The sequence below is a fragment of the Mugil cephalus genome, chromosome 16 (genome assembly GCF_022458985.1).
Source record: "Mugil cephalus isolate CIBA_MC_2020 chromosome 16, CIBA_Mcephalus_1.1, whole genome shotgun sequence".
NCBI classification, from domain to species: Eukaryota; Metazoa; Chordata; class Actinopteri; order Mugiliformes; family Mugilidae; genus Mugil; species Mugil cephalus.
In genome coordinates this window covers 14,700,783-14,727,184 of record NC_061785.1, presented here as the reverse complement: position 1 = coordinate 14,727,184, position 26,402 = coordinate 14,700,783, and the positions used below count along the sequence as shown (strand labels likewise).

Here is a 26,402-nt window from a genome sequence, read left to right as displayed (position 1 = left end):
ACTTACTTACCCATGGCTTTCCATTGTAGCCCTGCAGCACACAGGCAGCTCACCCACTCACAACTGATGGTGAAATCTGAGGCATTTTTAAATTTTTTAAAAAAATTTAAAAAGCAAAAGCCAAAACTGCCGAACAAGCAAATTTACCTTTTGTCCATATGAGTATAGAGTAAGAATGAGGAAATGGATGTTATTTGGTTGTTATAGAACCAGACATTTTATCGGTGAAAAAGTAGTTAAAAGCAGTCAATGATTTTGTTGCTTTCTCAATGATAGATGCTTGTGAGAGCAGGATACAAGTGTTGATTGCCTCAAATTCTGTATGTAGGCTTTGTAGGCATTGAAAAGACCTTCCAATGCAAATGTACAAAATTTCAGAAATAGCACTTTTATTTAGCGAAAAACTATCACTGAAACGCAGGTATTGTCGCTCTCGCTCTTCTGTCCCTCACCACATAAAGCCCGCTCTAAATTTTGATTGCACTTGAGCGACTCCAACCTTCCCCACAAAAAGTTTGTGCTGACTTTCAGGCTAAAACAAACAAACACACTATTTCCTGACAGCTGTGGTTAGGTTTAGGCAGCAGCATTGTGTATAAGTTTGACAGACTGTGTACAATGTTGGTATTGGTGCCTGACAGACATTAATCCTGTTCTGAAATTAAAATCCTGACATCAGACCAGACACTTAAAACTGATCGGTCAGCGTGCAGGCTTGGAGTTTATCGAGCAGTCGGTTATTGGTGGCTTTTTTTGTTTCACGTAACGTGGAATATACTTTGAGTGCATTTCCATACGATGAGCCCGTGTTTCTTTTTTGTACCTTTTCTCAGCAACAGAACAAACAAAGCGTCTGCCCTCACAGCCAATGGAATGGAACAAGTAGATTCCACTGGGTGCATGCATTATCAATCTTTCCGTATGTGGAGGAGAAGCCGGTAGAGCAAACAGCATATCAAACAGCATATTAATCGTCATCTGAGCTTCTCCCTACATATGGAGATAGTCACCGGGACTCTGGTGCCCAGTGACCTATATATAAGGCAACAGAGCACTGATCAGCTCATCCTGTCCGAGGTGGCAAGTTATCTAAGCTAAAGCTGTCAGTCAGATTGAAAAGGTCAGTAGAAATCACAGATCATGATAACAACAGCACGTTGAGCCAAACCAACTGGTTTCACACACTGACCAACAGCCCACATCCTCCAAAATGATCATCTAGTTGAGTTACCACTTCTCTGATGCTGTTTTGGTGCAGGGCTTTTACGATAGAACACATTTGTTTTCACTAGTTTATCTAATTAACTGGCGAGTGAGTTTAGATATTAACTTGGCGGCGTTTCAGCCCCATGGATGGCACTGTTTGCAAGACATAATTAGGAGGATTAGTGCTTAAATTAATTACGATATTTAATCTAGCCGCAAATCTTTTTGTCCATGTTGTTCATAACTGGACTGCTAGCTGTCTGCCGCCTGCAGAACAACAATTTAAGAAATAACAAACACAATTGTTTAATTGTATTAGACAAAACAATAAACCTTTTAAATCCATGGCCTACGTACAGTACTGATGACGGAGCACAAAAGTCTTGGTAAAATCACTAATCCAGCAAGTCAGCAAAACGAATAAGAGCATGGGAAAAAATGTGCGTCCACTGATGAAGTGGAATCGGTGGTATACTCAGGGTTTAGGTGGCCTAACTGGGGGTCTGTGTAACCCCAAGTCACATCGGCTGTTCCGACATCAAGCAAACCACAACAAGCGGGTCATCTTTCTTCCCTGCCAGGCCTTGTCTGACTTTGGGGAAAATATGATTTCTGCTAAACAGATGGCCAGACTGAGGAAATTGAAACCAAACTGACAAAAAAAATGTTGTAAAATGCCAAAGAATATTGAACAGTGTTTGTGAACAAGGGCACTCAAATACACTAGTCATGCAGACTTGTTAAAAAACCATCTGGACTTACTGTTATGTTTGTTTTGGAGTCTGCCTTGTCAGAAATTCACTTTATGCGGCTTCACCTCGAGTGACTGTGATAACGAAGATAACGAAACCAGTAGCTGGCCTGAGTCGTTCATCATCTGCTTTATTCTATGTATTTGGTTCATCCAGGTAACTGATATTTGGATATGCATCAAGGACCTCAGCGAAGGACTGAAAATCCTTGCTTTCATGGTTTTATTCACTGGACTCACTGATTGCAAGGGCAACGTCACCTCAGATGTACCCACACGGTGTAAGGTTTGTGTATGAGTTGGTGTGTCACACTGCTAGGCAATGGGAACCATGCGAAGATTGTTGTTATCCTTGGAGCGGGCATCGTCTGGGGTTCGTATATAACATAATTGGTATATACATATGGTAAATCATTAAGGCAGATGAGGAAGCTGAGCATGGACGGATGTTCCTCTAGGAGCTATAAACTGAATTGTGGTGTCCCCCAAGGCTCAATCTTAGGTCCGCCACTTTTTGATATTTATATGTTGCCACTGGCGGACGTGAAAAGGAGACATGGCATTAATTTCCACAGCTATGCTGATGTTACACAGCTTTACATTTATCATCTCAAGAACATGGCCAGGGTGATTTGTTTTGTGTGTGTATCTGTGTGTGGTCTCTTGTGTCTATTGCTTTTTGTTTTGTTTTTATGTAAAGCACTTTTGGCTGCATCCTTTGTATGAAAAGTGCTTTATAAATAAGGTTAGTTTGATTGATTGATTGAAGGTCACAATTATTGACCAAGTGTTATCAAGGAGCCAGACTAAATAACCAGTTAGGAATTAGCCACCAATTTCTTTTTTATGTATTTGAAACAAAGAATATATATATAGTTATTGTTGTCCTTAGTAAAACTGCACAAGGTGACCATTTAGGTCACCACATTAGACCTCTAACTTGTCGTGACAGCAGTATGTATTCATTTAATCACTTTCATACCTGGGGTTGGACTTTTTGCCTCTGCCTTTTGGTAGAATGGGTGCAGCCATAACAAATATCTTGTTAGGCTTTAGGCTAATCATGATGCTCTGAATGTGGAATAAAATAGGAGAGGAATGGCTCACACTTTCTCACACTTTATTAACTTTTAGAGTTATTTTGGCGATTGTTCATTCTACACAAGCAATGTGGACATACAGCCAGTGGGATTTTGAGTTTTAAGCTGCAGTTATTTAACAGTAGAACTGATAACAGTTAACCCGACAGTGTTAAAAGACAAAAGGCCATGGACATGTCCAATGACGTGAAAAAATCTGATGTGTTTGTAATTCAACCAAATGGACACACTAGCTGGTGCCGTTCCTGTATAAACTGGCAAAATGCACATTTTACGTCAATCTCTCCTGAGAGACACATGGAAAATGCCACATATCATTGAGCAACACCTGGAAGTAGAGTAGCAAGTCGAATGCTCGGCTCCACTCTTAGTTGCACAAGCTTGCCAATCATTGCGTGAATTAATTATGGTGAATGTCAAAGCGTAATGAGTATCGTTGTGAGCCAGTTCTTGTCCGGTATCTTGTTATGCTATGTCACCCTTTTATACATTACCTTCTGTAGATTCTCCATCAATGTCTGAACAAAATCCCATTCCAATCCATCAAGTGTGCCTGAAATTCCACCGAAGCGGAGCAATCAACTGAGAAAAAACCAACAGTGCTATTCCTGGAGCTACAAACGTGGCCGGTCTCCCATTCTCAGAAGCCTCTTGCTTCCGATTCACATAAATCTAATTTGTTTCCCTGTGCTCTGAGCACTGCGGTAGACAAAGTGTCCGCTAAACCATAGCTATTTAAATATTCAACAGTGTTTGTTTTTAATTGTGCATGCGTGCATGTGATCCATCTATGTTCTTGTTCTCTTTCTCCTTGTTAATGTAGGACGGCACAGATTGACGCATTAATACACTTGGCCCTGCCTGTGTGCAGATTGTCCTTCATTAAAGGCGGCTGTACATTAATACAATGGATAAACTGTCAGCTGCTGAGCCGGCTGATAGATACAGTCCAGGCTGCATACTTTTCCCCACCAAACCTAAAACACAAATTCTACACTCTTATATTACATAAGATATACATAAGAGGAGGGGTTATTATATTGCTGGGCCTTTTGTAGAAGAGGGTGTGATGGGGTGGCTACTTTTAGTTTATTTTCCTCATATGTGCTGCTCAGATGTTCTCCTATTTTGGATGACTGAAGTCCCTCCACCTGAGATGTCGCCTTAATGTCTTGGCTTTAAGCCAATTCAAGTACCTGCTTCTCATTTGAATGGCCGAAGGGAACAGAAGAGGAGCCTGTTATCTAACGTTTGATTGAATTTGTCCTCGAGAGTTCTGCCAGGTCTGCCCATGTGGGCCCACTCCCCGCGCTCTCCCTGTCCGTGCCTTTTGTTATTTCCATGGCTTGATTGAGGACTGATAAAAACATAAGCAGTCGGTATTTTTAGTGCACTCCATCACCCTGCGGATGGTCGCAAATCACGCTCCATGGCTGTGCGTGAGGCTGCTGTCCCGTCGCATGCTCAGAATAGAGTGTACCGGCATAAATAGCCCGCTAATGTGGAACGCGGAGAGTGCTTGGTGTGTTGCCATCAAGGCGCGTTCTTGCCTTTCAGATTGTCCACATGTATCTCTTGTAACAAGCGTGCATGTGGTGAGAAGGGGTGAATAGAAGGCCGTTTTTTCCCTGTCTCCAGTAATGATTAAGAAGCACTAGTACAAGAAGACAACCATTAGCCATACTGAGCTGCGAAATGACAATGATCACTTTGTCTGCGGCGCATAGAAGCAGCAAGTGCATCACATTCATTTCTTGATGACCCTTTCAGCGAACAATCATGAGCACATTGTATAGTAATTGGTTAACTAATCAGTAATCACTCTTCAAGTCCTTAGGTGAAAAGCAAGACAATGGTTACACAATGTTCTGTGTCTGAGTTCATCTGACAGTGAACGTAAGGTAAAACGTAGTTTTTTTTAGACGATAAGAAAGCTGTCAGTGTGGTTGGCAGCGTTATTGCCTTTCATCATGACATGATGAGTACAGTAATTTTATGTATATATATATATATATATATATTTCCATATATTTCATCCTCAATTGGAGCTTAAGCAGCAGTTTTTTAAGGTCCTTGAATGGTTGCATAATGTACACTACCAGCCATTGAATTGAATGGGAAGGTGTGTGCAAACGTTTGACTGCTAGTGTACATCCTCTTCTTTTTGACATCACTCAGTTCTTATGTTGCCGCATCGCTGGGACTTTACCTGGAAGTCAGCTCTGGGAAATCTACAGTGGAATCAGAATGGGGAAATGTGGGGAAGGTGGTCGTTAATACACAAGGTGAGGTTTGATGTAATTGGAAACCTACATTAAATCCGGTTAATCAATTATGTTATGTCTTTTTATGTAGAAATGACTTGAAGTCATGTTTGCAGAATCTGGGCTGCATTAATGTGTCTCCATATCATGCCCATCCTGTAGTACCTGGGGAACAAAGCATTTTGATTGTACAACTTCCCCCTTTCAAGGTAATAGCACAGCAGTTTCTCAATTCCTGTGCTCAATTTCTAGTTGTATTACATAACTCACCTCGCCAGGAGCAAAATTCCTCTTAAATTATATAACTTGTCAATATCGCCTTGATTACTCTTGATTGTCCTGTCAGACATCCTCTTCTACCAAGTTATGAAAAGAAAAAGAAAACTTAGATTGAGTAGACAAAGTGTCCACAACTGCTGTTAGCTGAGAGAATGACAGTAACTATCATTTTGAAAGTAGAAAAGTAGATTTAGGTTGGTTTAAGTGGTTTAGCTGACCAAATAATGGTAGCTGATGTTTTTGTTCATTTATTTGTTTGAATATTTCCTGTTAGAACTGATGTTGATGATGTGTTCCTGGTACAGATTACGTTTCTATAGCTGATACGATTGTTTCCACATATTTACACTCATTGATCCCAACTTTTCAAATCTTGGTCTGCTCTGATTGGTCGTCTCTAATGGTACTGTCCAATATTCCACATGAGTTCTGCCAGTGCCCTGCTGTTAGCTAAAAGGAGAAATGTACTGGGAGGAGAGACGACAAAATGTGAGTATTTCATTGGATGCAAAATCCAATTGTGTAGGATGAGTCATGATTTTTTAAATTGCCATTGTTATACCCAATACTGGCATATAAGTGATGTATAGTGGGAGACATATGATATAAAATCATTTCAAATTTGGTTTCAAGGGAAATAAGTTTGGAGTTTAATTGAAATACCAAAATTCAGCTAAAGCCCTAATGTTACCAACGTTTGTTTTTTGTGTTTCTAGTGTAGTGTTGTCCAGCACAGAAATGCTTTCTGCTTATTTTTATGATGCAAATACAATCATTATATGACATTTCAAGATGACACGTGAGTGAAAACACACTGCCACGTATCAGCATTTAAATGCAGTCTCATCTCTGCTTTCACAAACCTGTTTCCTGACAATCTAATTACCCTTCATTGTTCTGGCTCATGTGCCAGTATCCTTGCAGAGCAGGCTGGGGTAATTAACGTCAGTAGATTGGGCCTTAATTATATTGCTGTAGTTCTTTGTCTTTTAATCACAACTGTCAGCAGGTTTTTACGTCATGTAAGGTAAGAGGACTTGCATTGTTGAACATGAAGAAGACTAAAGATAAAATTCTTTGGTTGGTTTATCTTGAGTAAACCTTCATCAGCTGTGGCCCTGCTTGCATTGAGCCCTGGCCCTGTGTGACTATCATTTAACTAGGTGACATTCTGTACTTGCCTAAGCTCTGAGTTTCCTTTTTTCACCAACATATGAAGTGAATGAATGTTTCCTCACCTTTATTCATTTTCCTTATCTTTTCTTCCTCACCTCTACTCAATATAGAAAGAATGTTACCATGGCAACGTTGTCTCCCTTTTTTTTTTTTTTTGCAGTGTATTACATTCATCTACGCACTTCCTCAGCCCACAGTCAGCTGGCAATTCGAAGTTTGTTGGAAATTTCATAAACGACAGACATGTTTGCCATATGGAGAGGCAGGTCAAACGCTTTTTCTGTTGCATAACTAATAAGTTGAGTTGAATAGTTTCTATTTTAAGGCGAGGGTGCATTTTGGGAAATGCAACCACCAAGATTAGATCTTTTGTCATCAGTCTTTACGGGGATTTGCACGGCGCAGTTTGTTTGGTGCAAGCACCAGCGAGAACACAAGTACAGCTGCCTGCTGTTTCGATGATGTAAACAAAAGAACAATGTGAACAGATAAGTGCCTGGGGGCAGAACAGTAAATGATACACAGCAGGTCTGACTCTTTGAGGCGGTAAGTTATCCAGAGCCCATCAAGGATAAACATTTATATTCTGTGTAAATCTAGAAATCATTGGCTAAATGGGATCTTTATGGTTATATTGGTTCAGAATAATTACATCCAGAGTTTTGCCCTGTAGCCTGAGATTAAACACCATGGAAGACATTCAACCAATTTCACTGTGTTTAGGTTCATAAAATCAGTTATAATCGACCAGTTACAGTAACAGGTTATGTCACCAATGGAGCAATTTATGGTATTCAATGAAAACCAATGGTTGAACATCAGAGATACATGGATTATTATTGTAGGCTTTCTTCGGGTCTTGGGTTTTTTTGCTTAAAATTTAGATCACAATTCTTTGGCACGATTTTATTTCCAAAATGTTTATTGCACTGATGAACTTTAACAAAACAAAACATAAAAAATATTCAAACGAGCTTCCTCCACAGACAGAATCACGTGTTGTAAAGACGCTTTACCATAGGTCGAGGGAGGAGTCAGCGGCAGTGCTGCCTTTAGGGGTGCTTGAAAAAATCTGTGAAGAATAAAATGCTTAAGAATCGTTGTGTTTCGAAATGAGATCACGTGTATGTGTGAATTGAGATTGTGATTTTTTTAGCGATTTATCGTACAGCCCTAGAGGGAAGTTGACATGACGATGACACTCAGTTCGCACCATGAAACACCGTGAAACTGTATCAGCCACACTTGTAAAAGTTGCACAGCAGGTCCAAACGTCACTTTGGCCTCATGAACGTTATGAGCCCACAATCATTTGGACTTGCATTGAAACCTCAGACGACTGTGGAGGCGACTGTGGAGTGTCATAACTTTACATTTTGTTGAGGAAAAGTTAACACTAAGACGTTTCTAGCAAATATGCAATAAAACTGAAATCCTTTTTAAGCTCAGAAGAACCCAAACACAAGACACAGAAACCTCAGGAGTCAAACCTTCTTGCTGACAGCTAACTTGATTCTAAACCCTAACCAGAAAATGTTCAGACCTCGACACTGATGGGTAAAATTATCCCTGGGTAGCCAGACTCGATTCTTGTCAGAATATGAATCTGGCAATGAGGTTCAATCCATTTAAAAGAAAAAGAAGAAAAGAAAAAACACATCTGCACACAATTGGATAGTCTTGTAACCAATCAGCCAACCAGCAAAACTTTCCGCTAAAAACAAGCAGGGAAGGTCCCAGGCTTCCCGACTTGGTTCTGTAGTATGTAATTATAGAATTCAGTCCTATTGTGCTATTGTAACAGCCTGGTTGGATTATTTTTTGTTGTCACATAAGGCTGTCATTTACCATGCTTTCATGTTAACTAAAACAAATTTCTTCATTTTTTGGTTGTTTCATAAGTCAGTGCATGTAGGAAAAAAGATCTTAAATAGACGCTTTAGGATTGTCCCCATTTTTGCATGGAGATGTGACACAAGATTACTTTGAGCAATCCCACTGATTAGATGTTCAATAAGATTCATCCTCATTAGGCTTTCGTCAGTTTCTAAGATATTTTTTGTGGAGTAAAGCTGAGCTGATGTTTCTTGGTGTTTTTTTTTCTCTAACCTTTTAATAATAAAAGTGTGCATTTTCAATTGTTTTCACGTAAGCATCTAATTTTTTAACCAATACTTCGACACGGCTGTTATGGTTTGTAATTGGAACTTTTGCCTTCGATGGAGTGCTGCTTCTTCTAGGCAAAATGGGCTGATGAAGTTGAGGGGATAGAAAAATACTTCATCTTATTATCAGGCACTCCTGCAGTCTGAGCATGACGTTAGTCACCCATTTACTTAATGACCTCTCCAGCCAACCAGTATTTGCATTCACTTAAAATCCCTGTTAGCTTGCTGAATCCTCAATGTCTCTGAAGCTAGTTTGGAATCAGCAGAACTTTAAACTCAGCATCTCATGTTTGTCTATTTTTCTACTGTATTTCCTGAGGTGCTAATCCGTGCTAAAATTGATAATAAACCAGTATTTTAATACAGATACGATGATAAAAGCTGAGTGAATGCTTCCTGGAGGTGGTGTCGGTGGTGTCAGGGAAAAAATGCGCTGCCTGTGACTTCCTCAGATGAACGGAAATGAATCTCTGAGTCACATACTCCTCTGCCTTTGTGAGAAGATCCATCTGAACAAATGAAAAATGCTTGGCCATCTCCAATTCAAGGCTTCCACTGAATAGCTGTTTACGGTCTGAACCGAGGCATCATAAATAAGCAAGAGGAAGTAAGGAGTAGCGTAGATAGTAGAAAAAAAAATTGAGTTTCTCTAAAGCATTCAAAGACGAGAGATGATAAATAATAAGATGGTAAAAGAAAGTTTTTGTTTACTAATTATCACCCCACTTAGCAGCCTAGCTTTTCATGGCATTTTATCATCTTTCAGCTCCCTGTTTTGGCTTTACGTCTTTCACCATTACTCTTGAGCTGCAGTAGCAATTTTATTTGTTTTTTATGTTATTTTCTGTCATTTTGTTGGTAAAATACATATAATACGGCAAAAGTTTAGTCACAAGCCAGTGGCTAGCTGTATTTTCATTCGGGGTTGACCATGAGACATATTAAGCCACTGCTTTGACACTATTATGCACCATTTTCTGATGTTACACAAGCCTGCCATTTTCCATTTTCTTCTTTTTCTGACTGAGGACAGTGCACGTGTGGGGAAAAAACTAAGCATAAAATCAGGGTAATCAACCTGACCAACATTGTGCACACCAACTACAAGTCTAGCAGTGCAGTAACATGCACACTGAATCACTGCATTGCAGTTTTGATGCTCTTTTCTGTGAGACAGCGTCGGACTTGTCTCATGTCATCTGATGTTTGTCCTGTCACCATTTGTCAGGTGGCGAGATGGGAGCATCGTACTCGGCGACTCTCCGGACTCTTTGGAAGCCCCCGCTTGGCCTGTTACTGCCTGGGCTTTGTCATCATTTTGCTCAATGTTTACCGCAGCCACAGGTAAAGCCTACGTGAAGTAATTGTTCTTTGAATTTCAATTAGTTTTGTTTTTTGTCTAAGAGTATGGGCCTTGAGCTTAATTACTGTGATTATATTAATAAACTAGGCGGAGACAATTAGTGCATTCAAATTGGGATTTTTTTTTTGTTGTTGTTGTAAATTTGTCCATATGCCCAATGAAAGCTGACACTTTCAGTCACACTAAACTAGCTGTTGATGGTGTCCCTCCAAAAGAGCAGGTTTGAGATTTGTTAAACTGTCATGTTTCCAAAATCTTTGAATATAGATGCTTTGAAGTTCCGCTCAGATGAGCACGACAAGTAATGTAAAGTAATGTAGATCGTAAAGCCCTCCAGAGTCTGTAGGGCCTTGGCCTGATTTTACTTTTTACTTGGCCACTGGCTCTCCAAACTTCCCTGGCCACCCTAAACCCCTGACTCACTCTGTAAAATGCAAAATAAAATCATTCCTTACATAAACTGTATCTCATTTACCCACATTTTCCTCTACTTGCTTGTTAATGCTAAAATCCTTCCTCCAGCTGAGCAGCATTAATAAACCTTTCGTCGTTCCATCATGCATGACCTTTATCACCCCTTTTTCTCTTCTTTTACTCCCTCTTCCTCCCTCCACCCGTGTGTCCTCTTTCTTGCTCTTATTTCTTCTAATCCTCATCTGTGCCCACGTACATACATGCAGCAGTGTCGCCTCGCGCCCACCACACCCCCACAACCTCCCGCTATACATCAAAATGGTGGCGAAGTCGCACATATACAAGATCTGTTCTCCTCCCTCAAAGGATGTGTGATGCTTGTTGCTGGGCAACGACCTTTTTTGGAACAGGCACCTTTGAATCGATAAATTGCCTCTCCAGTTGTCTCTTGTGGCTCAGGAGAGAAATAAACACACAGTGCCACGTTGAACAAAACAATGAATTCAGTCCATTCAGAAAAGAAAATGTGAAGGAGGTTAATGAATGCCTGCCTGTTAATTCACACTGTTCCCACTGGCGTGAGATTGTGAAAATGTGAAATATCCTGTAGCATGAACGCTTTCAGTTTACAAAGCTGCACAATTATTGGCAAGTGTCATAGTTCTTTGTGTACTCTCTTTCAAAAGCACTTTCTTCTGTTTCCTTGAAAAAGACTTCAAAGAATTTCAAGCAGTATTGAAGAAACTTTTGTTGTTTCTGAGGTGCCTTGTCAGTTGTCGTGTGGCTACAAACATACTGTACCAACAACGTGCAATAGGAACTTTCGGTGTCGGATTCAAAAGAGGTCAGCAAACACCAGCTACTGAAGGTCTTTCTTGCATTCTTGGCCATACCATGAACACCAGTCGTAGGAATTGTGCATTGTGAATTCTTGAGACTTACAATGCTCCAGGTGAATCACTGTACTTTTTAGCTGCGGCATTACTGGATTAAGTGCGTTGGGTAATGCTGTACTGGAGGTCATCAAATGATGTCATTAAGGCTACTCAACACAGAACTATGTCAATGGAGTCATACCAAACTGACATCAAAAGCCTTGTGTCTGGTCCAAGAAGTTTATCTTGCAATCCACAAAGACTACAGCTAACAGCGACCAGCATGTACTGAACTTTTTGCACCTAAGGAAAAGGGAATAACTCAGTGGTATTCTGTGTTTGTCATCCAAAATGGAAACTGGCACAGCTAGAGACTTGGAAAAGCTAGAAAAAGGTACAAACCTAAAGTGCAGGCTTATCTGAATCATGCTGGTCAGTTTGTGTTCGGTTTCTTCTGGTCACGTTGAATATATTTTTACAAGATGAAGGATGAAGCAAAATGAGATTACCCTTCATAGATAATGTGGAAAGCCAATCAGAGTGATCTCTCTCACAGTTGAGCTCCACTGCTGTAGAGCTCCACCTTGTGATTGGCTGCACAATGGGTCATAAGCTCCTCCTCTTTCATGTTAGTGGAGAGGACTTGGGTCAGACTAAAACACAGACAGTTTATGTAATTTTAAGTAGTTAATATAATGCTGATGCATGTTCAAGTGCCCATTTGTTGGATAAGTGTCATTTCAGTAATTTATTTGATGCAAAAGAAACATGATGTGACATAATGGCAACCACCAGTTGCCGTGCCAACCACTCCATAAAATGGTCCCATGGGACTGTGTGAGTTGTACAAAAAATAATCATAATATTTACTGGTGGAGCTATAGCAGAGCGCAGTATTAATCAAACGAAAGCATGAGTGAGTCAGTCACTCTCAGACCGTACAGTAGACTCAAAACTTGAAAGGTGGCGCTGCCCTTAACGTAAAGAGGTGGCGACAGGTTGTCTGTGGGTCGCTAGCATCAAAGTAGTGGCACAAAAAACAGGGACACAGACTCACACTGACTTTCTGGTGTTGGCCAACTGCCAACCAATTTTATTCTTTAAGCAGAGTTTTCATTTATTTTTCCATGCCTGAGAATAGGCATGGACAACATGATGTAGGAAGTGACAAGGTCAGAGCTTACTATAAATGTTTAATATGTCACTTCTGGTCTCTGGGGCACAGAATAGCAGATCCAAGCCAGGCAGTTACCAACAGGTGGGTAAGGATGAATAATCCCAGCTATGAGGCAGGCAAAAATGTAAATTTAAAAAAACATATGATAAGCACTTGTAAGTGGCCTTTATTAACAGGAACGAACATGTAGCCAGCTGGTTGGGTGCAGCCTTGAGGTTTGGACTGTTGGTGAAAATGCGAACGCTAGCAGGCTTGACGATATCCACAAGAATTTACACCAGCCAAGGCTTTGGGGACACCCATTTAAGTGACAATTGATTAACTTCCTCTGAACATTTCCTAGAGTGAATCCTTGAAGTATTTGCTCTGATAGCTCACTGATGCTTTTCACACACATTAATATCTGCTTAAGGAATTTGGCTGATTCACATTGGATAGAGTTGTTATGCTCCTTGTGTCACCAGGAACATGCCACATATGTAACCATAGCGACTACAATTACTTCGAAAATTAATAGGCAGCACACAGATGAATAACACCTTTAACACACAGGTATAGTGTTTTTAACGTGTGCTGTCAGTGACGATCTGGATGAGTCACATGATTTCAGTCGGTGAAAGCTGTTTGTTTCTTGTGTTTTTCCCAGTGCCACCTCAGCAAGGGGAATGAACGAAGCCAGAACGAAGCTTGACTGATCTCCAAACTATTTAGTCCACTCTTCTGCCCAGTGGCAGTTTAATTGACTTCCACTTTGAATAAGACCAAGCTGTTTTTGTCCTGTTAGGCTGTTTTGTTTAGTGAGTCAGAAAGAAAAGCATTGTTATGCTGTGTTCTTGTGGATTGTGAATGGAGCTAAGGCGGGTGGGCGATGCCTAGGCAGGCAGTTAGCAACCCGTCAATGCACCCCCTTGTCACTCAACGTAACCTCACCCCTTAATGATGCATAACTTTAAATGGGCAAGTTATATAAAAATTCAGCTTGCCCAGTTGTTATTAATGGGAAATAATAAAATCTAAAACAGTTGTTTTTCAGTAGTTTTTTTTTTGTACTGTAAAGTCAACATTTAGCCTTAAGTGGCCATTTGTAGAACTGTAATTTTTTGCTTCAGACAAGGTATTTCTTGTTCGTCTATTCGGAAGACGAGAGGATATCTGTAACCAAGAGACTACAATATTTACATACTTTGATAAATGTTTGGCTCATCTGTAGTTTCCAGCAAAACCTCACGACAGTGGTTTGGCCTTGTGCTAAGTAAGGTCAGTGTGTTTGTCTCCTGACGCTAGCAGCAATGGAAACATTTACAATTTTCTGCTCTGCTCGACACAACACATAAAGCAGTAGGAAAAAAATCATTATTAATGTCTGGCAAGAAATATTGACTGGCGTACAGAGCATATAAAGAGAGTTTTTTTTATCTGCTAAGCACATAACAGTGCTCTCCATTGATTAACTTCCATTGATAAGCTCTCAGGATATGGAACAAAACCATTTTTTAATTAACTTGCAGCATTTGATCGTCCTTCCCTGCTATAAACCGGAATCTTAATGAAATGGGAGCATTGAGTCTCACAGATTTAGAATAGTAAATGTAAAAGTGTTGAAAGCAACAAGAGCGAAACAGGATCAGAATACTAAGTAGGAACCTCCATTCTTTCATGAGACTACGTCAGACTGTATGTGTCCATGCATTTTCTGTGAGGCGACAGCCTTTGTAGGGAATATGTAAGAAATTGAGTTGTGACTCCAACAATTGCCGAGATTCCAAGATTTTGCTTGGCAATTGAATTGAATGTTGCTTCTGTAGTACCACTGCAAAGGCTGTGACCTAGGTCTTAAGTCATTTAGTGTCCTTCTAATTCCTAGAATAAAAGACAATTGCTGCAGGCATCACTATAGAGATTACAAGGCCACTTTAGTACATCACAAACCGTCTGAGAGCATCTTGCATGGCTGAAGACTCTTGACATACATTCAGACACGGAAGTTGCTGTCACTTGGGGGTAGGGATGGGTGTCCATAAGATTTTATTGATACAATGCCATTATCGTTTCTGCTTATCGACCTGATTCTTTGTTCTATATCAATTCCTCGTAGGCGTTCGTGGTTTCGTGTAAAAAACTGCAATTTTAATGAATTTCTATACAAGAGATAAGAGCTTGTGTAAGAAAACAAATAGGAAATTGGTCACTGGATCCTCACTAGCGCTGCTCTGCTGAGACTTAGCGACGGCTGCACTTGTTGACCGGAGATTGTTAAATATATGGCACTCTATGTATTTAATGCCGTGTGGCGTCAACAAATGCTTGAGCATGTTGGTGGTGTTGCTGCCCTGCTCGAAATTAGAGTGCTACACAAGCTGCAAGCTATAATGTGAGCATTACATTATGTGAATGACGTGCTTTGACATAAAGATTCTCCCTCTTCTTCCATTTCATGGCGGTTGGCAAACAACTTTTAGGTGCATTACCGCCACCATCTGGACTGGGATGCAAAGATTCAGCACGAAAGTATCGATAATGGGAATCGATAAGCATGAAGGCTAATACCGGTTATCGATGTCCATCCCTACGTGGGGGTCACACAGTGACTTCCCTGCCGTCATAGTCAATGGGAGTGACAAGAAGATGGAAAGTAGCAACTAACCACCCCTCTCATGAACACCCCTGCTTCTTTGTTGGTGCAATTGGAGTTAATCAGGGTCCAATTTGGTGCCGCAGCTGGCCACATTACCATAGTAGCCACACAAAACACAGCAATGGTAATTACACAGAAGCCAATTGTGCTTGCACTGCCATTTCTACAGCAGAGATAGATGGACCGATTATTGCAGAAGCAACAGCTTGCGTTTGATTATCCAGTCCAGTTAGCAGAGGATATTCATGCTACAGACTAGTATCTCTTGCCAAGACAAACGTATGTGTGTTAATGGCAACAAACTTTCCTTCCTTCCACTTTAAAACACAGGGCTATTTACTTTGAGTTTTGAACAGCTGTAATGGAAAATGTGCATTTATTTTCATTCTGTAGGAGCATTTGTTTTCTGGAGAAGACCTCAGCTACAATAATTCTGCATTTTCTGCAACAGTTCTTGGACTTTTGTTAAGTCCCTCTCCACTATGAGGGAATGGACACAGTTAAAGCAGAGTAAAGGATTCATATTGGAGTGGTAAGGATTCAGAATTTAGTCCAAGGACTCTAGGCAAGAAAAAAAAAATGAGTCGTTGTTGAGGGGTGCCAGAGTTTTATTATGTGTGTATTCATGTTCCAATGAAAGTAAGGGGATTTGAAGCTTTCTAAAACGAAATTGCTTTGCTTTTTTTCCATATTGCTTTTGAATCATTGCAGCCCATTGTAAAAGTGACTTTGACTCCCACACTGAAACTTCTGTCTAGATCTTCCTTCATGTCCTCGTCCTTTCATCTGTCTTTATAATCAGGTAAAATAGCTTTAGTGGTGCGGTTACATATCTCTGGATTATTTGATAAGACTCTTGTGGTAACAGGAACACGGAGGAGTCGCAAATTCCAGGCGAAAAATATGTTATGCTACAGCTCATATAGCCCAAACGGGGCATGTATAAAAAGAATTAGCAGAGGAGGCAGAGTACATAAAGCTACAAAGTCATGGGGCTCCTGAGTAGAATAGACCATTTCACAATGTTGACAACGGGCACACAAGGCATCAACATTACCTTCCGGCCCCAGCCAGGAGATTTCACATTGACTTATTCACACAACTGCAAGAGGTCACCTGCGTTGGCTCTTTTAAACCCCTTACACAATCTACCATTGTTGTTTTTCAGGTGAGGTTGGACTGATTTTTAAAGAACGGTTTCTGTATTTCTAGAACTGGCCGGGCCACGTCATTAGTTGTGTCAGTTCATCCAGCAGTCAGTCCCTCAGACCCACTAACCCCCTGCCCACGTCTCCGTCCACCAGACCCCCTTTTCCATCTCTGTTCCAATCCATCTCCCAGCAGTGCACCTTGCCAGACCACCTTACTTAACAGACAGCCCAGCAGTTGCTCTTTGTGTCTGACGTTTCAAAGCGCCATGCCCTATCACATTACACTTCCTGCTTCCTTTGACAAAGGAAGATCGCCATACGACTCACAGCACAGACCTGGTAACCCAGTTTTCTCTGATTAACTCCAAGCCTAGTTTTTTATTTAAGAAGGAAATCACATTGCACTTAGACGCAAACCCACAAGCGTGTTAATGCTTATGCACACATATATACCCAGACAACTCACATATGTATGGATTCCCTTTTCTGTTCTACATAGACTGAACCTCGAAACCCTGAGACCTGATCACGTTTCAAAGCAGAGAGATTGACAAAGCCACAATCTATAGCCACAAACACATGCGAATCTGGTTTGACTCACTGTAAACTGCAACCACAGGAACTTTCTTGAAGAGAGACAATAAAAACAAAGCTTTCTTATCATCCTTTATCCTTTCATAGTTTATAACATATATATTATATGAATGATCATCATTAAAACCAACATCTCAGAATTATGGTCTCCCCCTTTGGCCATGATTAGTGTCCATCCCAGTTAAGAAGTACCCCCTCAGTTTGAGGATGGGCTTTCCAGGCATGTTTTCTCAACCTTTTTTATACCGTAGTAATGTAGGTCGAGATTGTTATCACAATGGCTTGAATCCACTGTTGACAAAATCATACATCAGACATCGTACATTACGTTGGTAGCCAGCACTCTGCAGGTGCCATGTTTTCATGGAGGCCAAATTGAGCACCTGTTAAAGCAGAGGTCGGTCCTTTCAGAGAACACACAATGCAGAATTAATATGCTTTCGCTGTGGAACACACTTACACAACAAGCCGGTGCAGACAGCAGTCGAGTGTGACGTCAAGCGAATTTTGATACACTCAGACAAACAAGCTACCAATCAGTTTACCATGTTCAATGCGCACACATACATTTAATGTGTGAGAAGAGATGGTGGAAAAGTTGTCCCAAGAAGAAATAACTGCTTTTTGACATTGTGAAAATGTAAGACTTGGATTTCATCTCCAGCCACTGGTGCATTTTGGGGTTGTACAGGAATTGAAACATGATATGCGATCATTTATTTTGTGAAGCACATGGTAACACCCACTTGACTTGCCCTTCTTAGACATTTGTTTGTTAATGATTTTATTTAACTAACAGCTCATTTTAATTCATTAAGTCGTGTGTGTGACCTCAGCTTAGTATTGGCTTGATGAAATTAGGTCAACCCAGCTGTGTTCAGTTGGAATACAGTGTCCTTGTGCTTTCTTTGTTCATTTTACTCTGTAGTCTACTCCTTACTCGCTAACCCTAAACCTTACCCCCCAAAAGCATCATTTGTAAATTTCCAATGGTGTTGGAGGTTGCTACGGTGGCTTCACCTCAAAAGGCCTTATTTGTTTGTGTGTTCCTTCTGGGCTGCCATAGGAACATGGTGGTGCGAAATGGCCCGGGGCAAGAAAACCTGCTCACCCCGTAACAAGCAACAACAACAATTCCTTTTATCAAATTATTTCACTCTAAGCATAGTTACTGAAATATAGTGAGGATTATAGAAAACAACTTCTGGCAATCAGTGGTCCTTTGACCTGGTCCTGTGACTGTAGGATTTCCCTTGTAGTGTTGCAGTATCGTCTGAGGTCTGTGTTTGTTTTGATGGACTTTTAACATATCTGTAAAATATGGTGTGAAAATAACTCTTCGGTTTCTAAATAAATCAGCTAATAAGTATGATGTTGAGCAGTTTTGTCCTCAGTCCTATTCAGTCCTAGGATTGGACAGATGTTATAGTAATACTAAAGTTACTAAAATAGTGCTTTGATGTTTCTTGCTTTAATGCCATTGTCATACCGTGTTTCTGAACAATGTTAATGATCATATTTTCAGCTGGAGAGTTTAGGCCTGTATGGACTGACTTAATAAAGGCAGGTTGTCTGTTCTCCAGTATGACGGTGGCTATGAAGGCCCAGGCCAGGTGGGAGATGATGGACAGGACCATTGTTTTCTACACGGGGATAGCTCTCATGGCAATTGGCTCTCTACTGGTGGTCAGCAGCTTCTTCGCTCTGGGATTCACGGGAACCTTCCTAGGTGAGTATCAGAGAGTGATATTATATTAAAGAACCAAACCAGTTCACAAGTAAGTAAAGAGTGCTACACATACGTCATGGCATGAAGTTTTTAACTGAGAAAAACTGTGTTACAAACACAACTCTCTTCAGAATATAAAAAGAGACAGTTTTTGCGTGTTAATCTAAACTCAAGACAACTTTTGTTTAGTGTTTTGTTGATCCCGCAAGAAGATAAACTGTATTTACATGTATATAAACTTCGCTTTTATGCCTCCAGCCATAGCCAGCACATGTGGCTTATGGGAAAAGCCCAACAAGGACGTGTAGGCCACCTACTTGTGGAAAGGCCGATGCGTATGTCCTTGCATGCGAAGAAACGTTTTCGTGTCACCTCAGACATCTTCGCGTCTGCCGTCGGGGACAAACACGCTTGTTTTTTCCTGTGGTGTGTTCCTAAACTCATCCAGACATGGCTTCAGATGAACACATGTGCAACATTGGCAGTATGACAGCTTGGCAGGCACTTGCATCCAGTTTGTAGGTCAGTCAGTCGAGTGAGTCATCACCAAGATCCAGGCTGATTTCTCTCAGTTCCGGCTCCGTCTGTCTCAGACTAACCCTAAACTGTGATGATAGTGAGGACGCGGGAGGAGCAGCAGGAGCAGCAGGACGTGACAGGATGAACAGGAGTCTACTTGGTATGCAGGCTAACCAAAGCAATCACAAGGGACTGCTGGCATTTTGCAGCCTCTGACCATCTGATGAACCTCTATCAAGTAGATACATGACCTACTGTACGCCTCCAGTCATTTATGAGTAGTTTCTCTTTCTTAAACATTATGTGATAGATTTTCATTTAACTTTATCAGGATGTCAAGGCTGTTGTCTAGTCATACTGTACTCTACCAAAGAGTTATTAAATTCATTTATTTACTTTTATTCTACTTTTGCACTCATCTGAAGATACTCGAGATGACTGTGAGTGTGTATGGGGGGGCGGGGTTTTAATCCAGATTCCCCCTCTATAACCAGATGGGAGGACATTGCCTGTAGGTGTGTGTTGTGATTCGACGTGTCTCATTTGCGCTATATTAAGCCCCTTGAGTCACAGTGACCTGATGATTCAAACTGATGGCACAGGGGCAGAAACAACGATCCAAACGAAATCAAATTACACTTAGTGATAATGTGCTGGCCAGCTGGCCCACAGTCCAGACTCCGATGGGTGATCACAGATCCACACCTCCAACCTCTAGGCTAACATGGCGCCGTCAGCACTCTTCAGCAAATCCAAGCTGCCAATTTCTCTTACCATAGTGAAACAACGTTACGTGGTAACATGGGGGTGTGGGGGCGGATTGCTGTGCTTGGCTTTCTGATCCGAACAGGTTACCGGTAGTTACTTTGGAGGTCAAAAATGAGGCTGGCTTATTGTTCTGGAGGCCAGTTACAGCTGGTTATCTATTCAAAACCAAACAGATTTGTTTATATAATCTCCTTTTTATCCCTTCCTACCTGTGGTGTTTAAATAAGCATACATAATGAAAGTTGTTATATAACTTTGGCATTAACAACCTCTCTTTGACTGAAAACAGGGCCAGCATCATGTGTAATTCAACAGGTCGGTCTTAGCTACTGGGAGCCTGTGTATCTGTGCATGTGTATGTGCATTAATATTTGTGTGTGTGTGTGTGTGTCTGGGGAAGGCATCAGGGACGCACAGTATTTGAAAACTCATGTCTTGTTGTACTAAAGTCTCAAAGTGGGTCAAGTAGCGTTTGCGTGTGTGTGTTCGTGTGGCGCTCGATACCTGGGGAACATATTACATAGCAAACTATAGTAAGCGCTCAGGTTACAAAGGGCCGTGTCCTAGTTCAGCTACCCCCTACATGCACAGTTTTTCCACAAGCAAAAAGTGAATTTTTGCTAGGATGTCACTTTGTCATTGGTTGTTTGCCTATTAAGGGCTCCAGAATATTAACAAGTGCTCACATATTTAGTCAACTGTGCTGCTGCGTGCTCATCGTTGTGTCTCAGTGTTGTTGAATCTATAGCCAGACAGTGTTGCCAGATTCAAGTGATGGTTTCCAACCTAAACACTGCTGAAGAAACGCAAAAAAAAACACACACAAAGCTGCACAAAATATTACTGCCATCAAAGTTTATCAATCAAAGTACAAAAATCATCCAGCAACCAACTGCAGAAGCCAACCACCAAGGCACCATGTAGCTAATGTGAAGCCATTTGATAGTAGTAGAAAACCCAACACAATGACCCCAATTTTGTTTCACCTGCTCAACACGGTTAAAATTAAATTCAGAGCTCTCCAATTGGCTGTAAAAGATCAGCATTTATTAACTTCAACTCCAATGTGAAGGCTGGCTCCATGGCGCAGTTGTTAGCTGAGTTTTCATGTTCTCCCAGTGCCTGCCTGTGTTTACTCTGGGTACGCCAACTTCCTCCCAAAGTCCAAAGACGTGCTCGTTGGGTCAACTGGCGACTCTAAATTGGCCTTAGGTGTGCATGTGAGTGTTTCTCTATTAGCCCTGTGAAAGACTGACCACCTGCCGATGGAGAACCCAACCATCCAAACGGTGTCAGAATATGAGTCTGACTACACTCGGCTATAAAACACTTGCATAACGACACTCCCCATCACACTTGATGAAACCACACTGGTTCATCATTTACTGCAGAGATATGGAGCGGTGGCTTACGACTGAAAGCGGTTATGTCGTTGCAATAGAAATGGCCAGCAAGGGAAAAAACTAGCCCGGAGAATGGCTCCACTCAGAACTCCGATGCCGATGGTCCATGAATGGCAGCAGCTGCTGCAACATTAATGAATCATTCCATAGGAAAAAGGTCAGCCTTTCAGTATATGAGACGATGCAAGGCTCTCTGAAAAGGAGAAATCTGATGAAATGGCCTGGCCTTGTAACCCACATTCTGTATCTGACATTTTCATACCACTTAATGATGTGATTATGTAACTCAGAGGAATAAATTGCGCCTCCGTGCGGCTTTTTCCTGAACAAATAGTGACATTGCGATCTCTCGCCAGTGGGGCGATGATACTTTTTCATTAACACCAGATTTTCAGAGATAAAACAAAGTGTCAGAAGCCGCCTGGTTATAGTAAGTGCCCTTCTCAGAATTCACATGAAGCTTTGTGTTTATATATCTGAAGAATAGGCAAAGTCTGAGCGCTGACTCAGAAGAGTGGTTTAGAAGTCCCACTGCAGCGTCAAAGTTGGCAAAAACTCCAGCTGGACTGAAATCAGTCGGCTTGTCCGTTAGTTGCTGTCTCAAACTGTATGCCGCCTGTAAATACTGAGAAGTTAAAAGATCCTGCCATTTGTCGTAAACCTGTCTTTGGAGTCCCATAAAAACGTGTCTTAGCCCATCATGTCACTGACTGTGCCATTATGCATTCACGACACACTTGGCCTTTCCTGGGCTTGCATAATATTTAATGTCCTGCTATGTCAACATTCACACTAAACTGTCTGGCCAATAGCTCACCGCAGAGACTGACAGCAAGTCCTTTAAAAGGCTTGTCATGGGAATACTCTCACGTAGGCTCAAACGTAACTTACTTACCTTATTTATTTAGTAATGTGGTTTAAGTGGTTTAATTAAAATGCCCTGATAACCTAATACAACGCAATAAAAGAGAGTAAAGTACAAACAAAACATAAAAGTACGGAGTAAGGCAATAAAATGAATCATAAATCCGCAACTCAAGTGAATCTATTGGCAGGTATTAAGCAGTGTTTCAGTTCAAATTTCAGTTTGCTCACTTCTTGCCATAATCGGACGCCAGTCTTTTCACATGAGGTCATACCCATGCAGCGATACTGTTGACATCAGTAACAGCCAGGTGACGGCACGGCAGCAGCCAGACAGTGCAGCGTTGACGGGGCTGTGTGGTGCCAAACTCCTGTTCCCTGGCAACTCATGCTGGGCCTGACTTCAGTGCTCTGTTGTTTTGTCAGAAACATGTCAGAAATGATGGTGATAACAGGGTCAAAAATCCGAGTTTGAAACAAGACGTTAGGGTTGATGTCACAGCAGAAGCCATGGCAACGGTGTGAAACAGTCCACCGAGCTCTGTGCTGAATCCCAGTCCCCCTGAAAGGGCTGATGGAGAGGTGTGACATTCGGAACCTCTGCTTTTTATCAAACACTTGCTGGGACAGAATCCAGCCTCCCGAGTTACTAAACAGGGAAAATGTGTATAACATCTGACACATTTTTGTGATGTATTTTTCAGGTGACTACTTTGGCATCCTGATGGATGAGAAGGTGACAGGGTTTCCCTTCAGCATCACAGAGAACCCGATGTACTGGGGCAGCACTGCGAACTACCTCGGCCTGGCACTTGTGTAAGTATTTGTGTGCGAATTGTGAACGAGGAGGTAATGAGGTCACTTTGACGAATGAGGTTCTCGAGAGTGTAATTCCAATTTAATTCCTCTGCCGTGTGTGTAGCTGAGACGGGCTTTAATAAATCACAACACATTATTTATTACTACGTTTGCCAGCGACCGTTACCAGCGGGGCTCTTAGCACATAAACAAAATAAACGTCCACGTGGCGTGGAGCGGGTTTACGTCAAAAGGACGTCCTAAATAAAGCCCACGCGTTCACAAGCAACACCGGTAATAAAAGTGCAACCTAAAAAAAGGAAGATGTTGTTGTCTCTAAGTTGCAAATCTCATGGAATATGAGGTTGAAACTTTTACGTGTGTCCCACGTCTCTATGACAACGGTGACCACATCTCTGGGAGCTCGGCGTGCGTAGTTGCTAGGCAAGCGTCCCTGGGTTGATGAGCCAGCCACCGATAAAAGCTATTAGCGCCCCATTCTCCCTCACACAGAGCTATGCTGACTCCATTCCTAGTCCTACCGGCCCGTATTATCAACTTTTATTCCATCCTATTTTCTCTCTGCATTCAATCCAATTTACTTTTCACTTTCTATCTCATTTGTCCTGAGCTTTTAGGGATCAAATCAGTGATTGCCTCTTTTTACAACCACCTCTTAAACTCTCTGTTTCACTAGTGCCCACACAGCTGCTCTACTTCCATCTTTGTCTCTCACTAATTGTCACAAAGTTTAGGATTAGGATTTCTCACCCATGGTGGATTAAAGCAGCTATAATTGATACATTAATGTAAGAAGGGATCGTGACAAAACCTTGGGGAATTACCACCTGAGTCCGTTGTGTCTTTCTGTTCAGTGTTTGGGTTGTCAGTCTGTGACTGTTTCTTTCACAGAACTGGACGTCTTTCACTTAGGCCTTAGTCATTGCTTTGTTTTCAAGTGCAGGCAGCAGTAGGTCACGGGGAAAAGCTCCAAAAAAGTTTGTTTATCCGGTGTTTTACTCCAACTGTACTAAGTCAACAGATAGCTTGTGGTCGCAGGATATTGGTTTATACTCCTAATGGGTGGCCTGGTCATAAAAATGATTTAAAATAAACTGGTCTTGCATGAAATTTGTTTTTGGGATTGAAGACATCAGCCTGTGCTCAAGCAGCTGTGAAAATACATGTTGATATCTTCATTTTACCAAAGAAATTAGGTCAAAGATAAAGCCAGGTTTTTATGCTGTAAAAATAATAAGACCAAAATTATTTCAGAACTGTTTCCACGGTTAATGTGACCTATAACCTGTACAACTCAACTGAATAAAGTGAAATATTTGAGGGAGAGGGAAGTAAAAATAAAATCTAAAATAAAAAAAAATGTGGTTGCAGTCAGGAGAAAGGTATCAAAGAATTTCCAAGGCATTCGACATACTATGGAACACAGTGTAGAAGTGGAGAAAATGGGGCACAACGTGACATTACCAAGATCTGGACGTCCCTGAAAACTGGTCAGGGAGGCTGCCAAGGGGCCTCCAGCAACATTAAAGGAGCTGCAGGAATGTCTGCCGAGTACTGCCTGTGTTGTACATGTGACAACAATCTTCCGTATCCTTCATATGTCTGGGATATGGGGTAGAGTGGCAAGATGGAAGCCTTTTCTTACAAAGAAAAACATCCAAGCGCGGCTAGATTTTGCAAAAACACATTTGAAGTCTCCAAAAAAGCATTTGGGAAAGTGTGTTGATTGAACATTTTGGCCGTAACTCTAAAAGGTTTGGCACAAAACCCACACTGCACATCACCCAATGAACAATATCCCACAGTGAAGCATGGTGGTGGCAGTATCATGGTTTGGAGCTGTTTTTCTTCAGCTAGAACTGGAGCCTTTGCCAAGGTGGAGGGAATTATAAACCGTCCCAAAACAGCAGAAAACTGAAGATGAAGAGGAACTTCATCTTTCAGCCCAGCCAGAACCTCAAAACTGATTCCAGTTGAAAAACTGTGGTGTTTTTGCACAGAAGAGTGGGAAAATATTGTCATGTCGGGATGTGACATGCTGATAGGCTCGTACCCAAAAAGAGTGCTGCAATAGAATTAAAAGGTCCTTCAACACAGTATTACTATAAGGGTATTATGTACTTTTCTCCTCCTAAAGTATTTTTTGAGTTGTAAAGGTTATAATTACAGGTGAAAAAAAATAGTGGAATCATTGATTTTGGTCTTGTGTTGGTTACATCACAAAAACCTGTCATTTAACAGGGTGGTGTAGGCTTTTTATATCCACTGCAGTTGTCAGACGTTTCATGTCTCTGTGGGAAGTCTGGTGGAGGTTTGACAGGTGCAAATGTTGTGAAAGAGCTAGCAGCTCTACTACAGAAAGCTCCGTGCCGTGTGTTTGTGAGATGTCACCTTGCAAGCTCTGTACTGCCGATTACATCATGGTTCGGGAGTAGCCACAAAATTTTTCTGAGCTGAAATCTTAACAGATGCAACATATTTTTTACAGTTTTTACACACGTCTATATGTATTTCCTTCTAATAACCCGTTATGCGCATGGTGTAAAAAACAATTAGTCACATACAATACGCAAGAACAGTGTAAGCAACATTTTAAAAGGTAAAAATTAGTTTTGTGCGACAGCATCATGTCTTAATGTGCTTGACTGTAGACTGTGAGATAAAAACTAATGTGCACTGATCAGGCATAATATTATGACCACCTGTCTAACATTGTCTAACAGGTCAACACCTTGCGCTGCTTTTCATGTTTGTTTTTTTTTTAGTTGTTCCTAAAGCATTTTGTGTGTGTGTCTGTGTCAGACTGGATCATGCTGGGAAAGGCTGCTACCATCACAGTGTGTCATTGCTATGGGGTGGGGGCGTCTGGTCTGGTCTAGGTGGGTGAAGTAACATCCACATGAATTAATGCCAGGTCCAAAAGTTTCCCAGCAGAGCACTGTATTGTCACAAAATGGTCAATGTTATTCACTTCATCTGTCGGTGGTTTTAATGTTGTGGCTGATCAGTGTATGTACAACATGCAAACACTTGGTCAAAGAAACACTGATCCACAGTATAATCAGTGGCCAGTTTTCCTGTGTCCTTTTAATTAAACATGGAGGTGGTAAAAAGAACATGCTTCTTAAATGTGAGTGTTGCTATACC

At 41.3% G+C, this 26,402-nt stretch overlaps 1 protein-coding gene across 1 annotated transcript in view; it reads left to right on the top strand.

Annotated features, from left to right (window-relative positions):
• Positions 1-26,402, top strand: part of pemt (phosphatidylethanolamine N-methyltransferase) — a 53,305-nt gene that overhangs the window by 12,979 nt on the left and 13,924 nt on the right. The window contains exons 3-5 of the mRNA XM_047608139.1: positions 10,173-10,288; positions 18,737-18,882; positions 23,141-23,252. Of these exons, the coding sequence (XP_047464095.1) occupies positions 10,173-10,288; positions 18,737-18,882; positions 23,141-23,252 (374 nt within the window). The remainder of the gene's footprint in view (positions 1-10,172; positions 10,289-18,736; positions 18,883-23,140; positions 23,253-26,402) is intronic.